General features: G+C 42.9%; 1 protein-coding gene across 1 annotated transcript in view; it reads right to left on the reverse strand.

Annotated features, from left to right (window-relative positions):
* Positions 1-6: 6 nt before the first annotated feature.
* The window catches only part of LOC119588968 (calsenilin-like), an 11,714-nt gene continuing 11,088 nt past the window's right edge, over positions 7-632 (reverse strand). The window contains exon 7 of the mRNA XM_037937575.1: positions 7-419. Coding sequence (XP_037793503.1) covers positions 372-419 — 48 coding nt within the window. The 3' untranslated portion in view covers positions 7-371. The remainder of the gene's footprint in view (positions 420-632) is intronic.

Here is a 632-nt window from a genome sequence, read left to right on the forward strand (position 1 = left end):
AAGTCGGGGACGTAGACGAGTAGACGCCATCTCGAAGTTCCCCTCGCGAGGAAACCTATCCCCAGCCTCCGTTCCTCTCCATCTCCGTCCCAGCATCATTCTCCTCGCCTCGAAGGGCCATCCACGTGTCACATGATCGTCGACGCGGCTTCCAAAAAAGAACCATCGACCCTTTAACGGCTTCGACGAGGCTCAACCGACGCAATCGACCATCGACAAAGGAGAGATATTCGACGAGTTTTGTTCGTCATCGTGAATCGCCGAACTCTTCGATATCCTTACTGCGATGAGAAGGATGTCGAGTAGATTAAAAAATAGATAATAAAAATAGACAAACAGCGTAGCCAAAAAATGAGGTCTTATCCCTTCTGCTAATGGATCTCGTCAAATATGTTAAGGGACTGGATTACGTTCTCGTTCTGAAAAGAGAGGCAGAGTCCGCTTAGAAGACGGTTATGCAATCAGGTATTAAAAAGATAAACTGTACTTTTGTGATGATATCAGTGTTACAGCTTATCATTACTACAAGTTATAAATGTGATATAGCATTGTACATAGCAAAATATATATGTACTATAGCATAATGTTACAGTTAACAATACATAAATTACGGCATTGCACTACAGCAAATG

This window comes from Penaeus monodon, chromosome 24, assembly GCF_015228065.2.
Source record: "Penaeus monodon isolate SGIC_2016 chromosome 24, NSTDA_Pmon_1, whole genome shotgun sequence".
Classification (NCBI taxonomy): Eukaryota; Metazoa; Arthropoda; class Malacostraca; order Decapoda; family Penaeidae; genus Penaeus; species Penaeus monodon.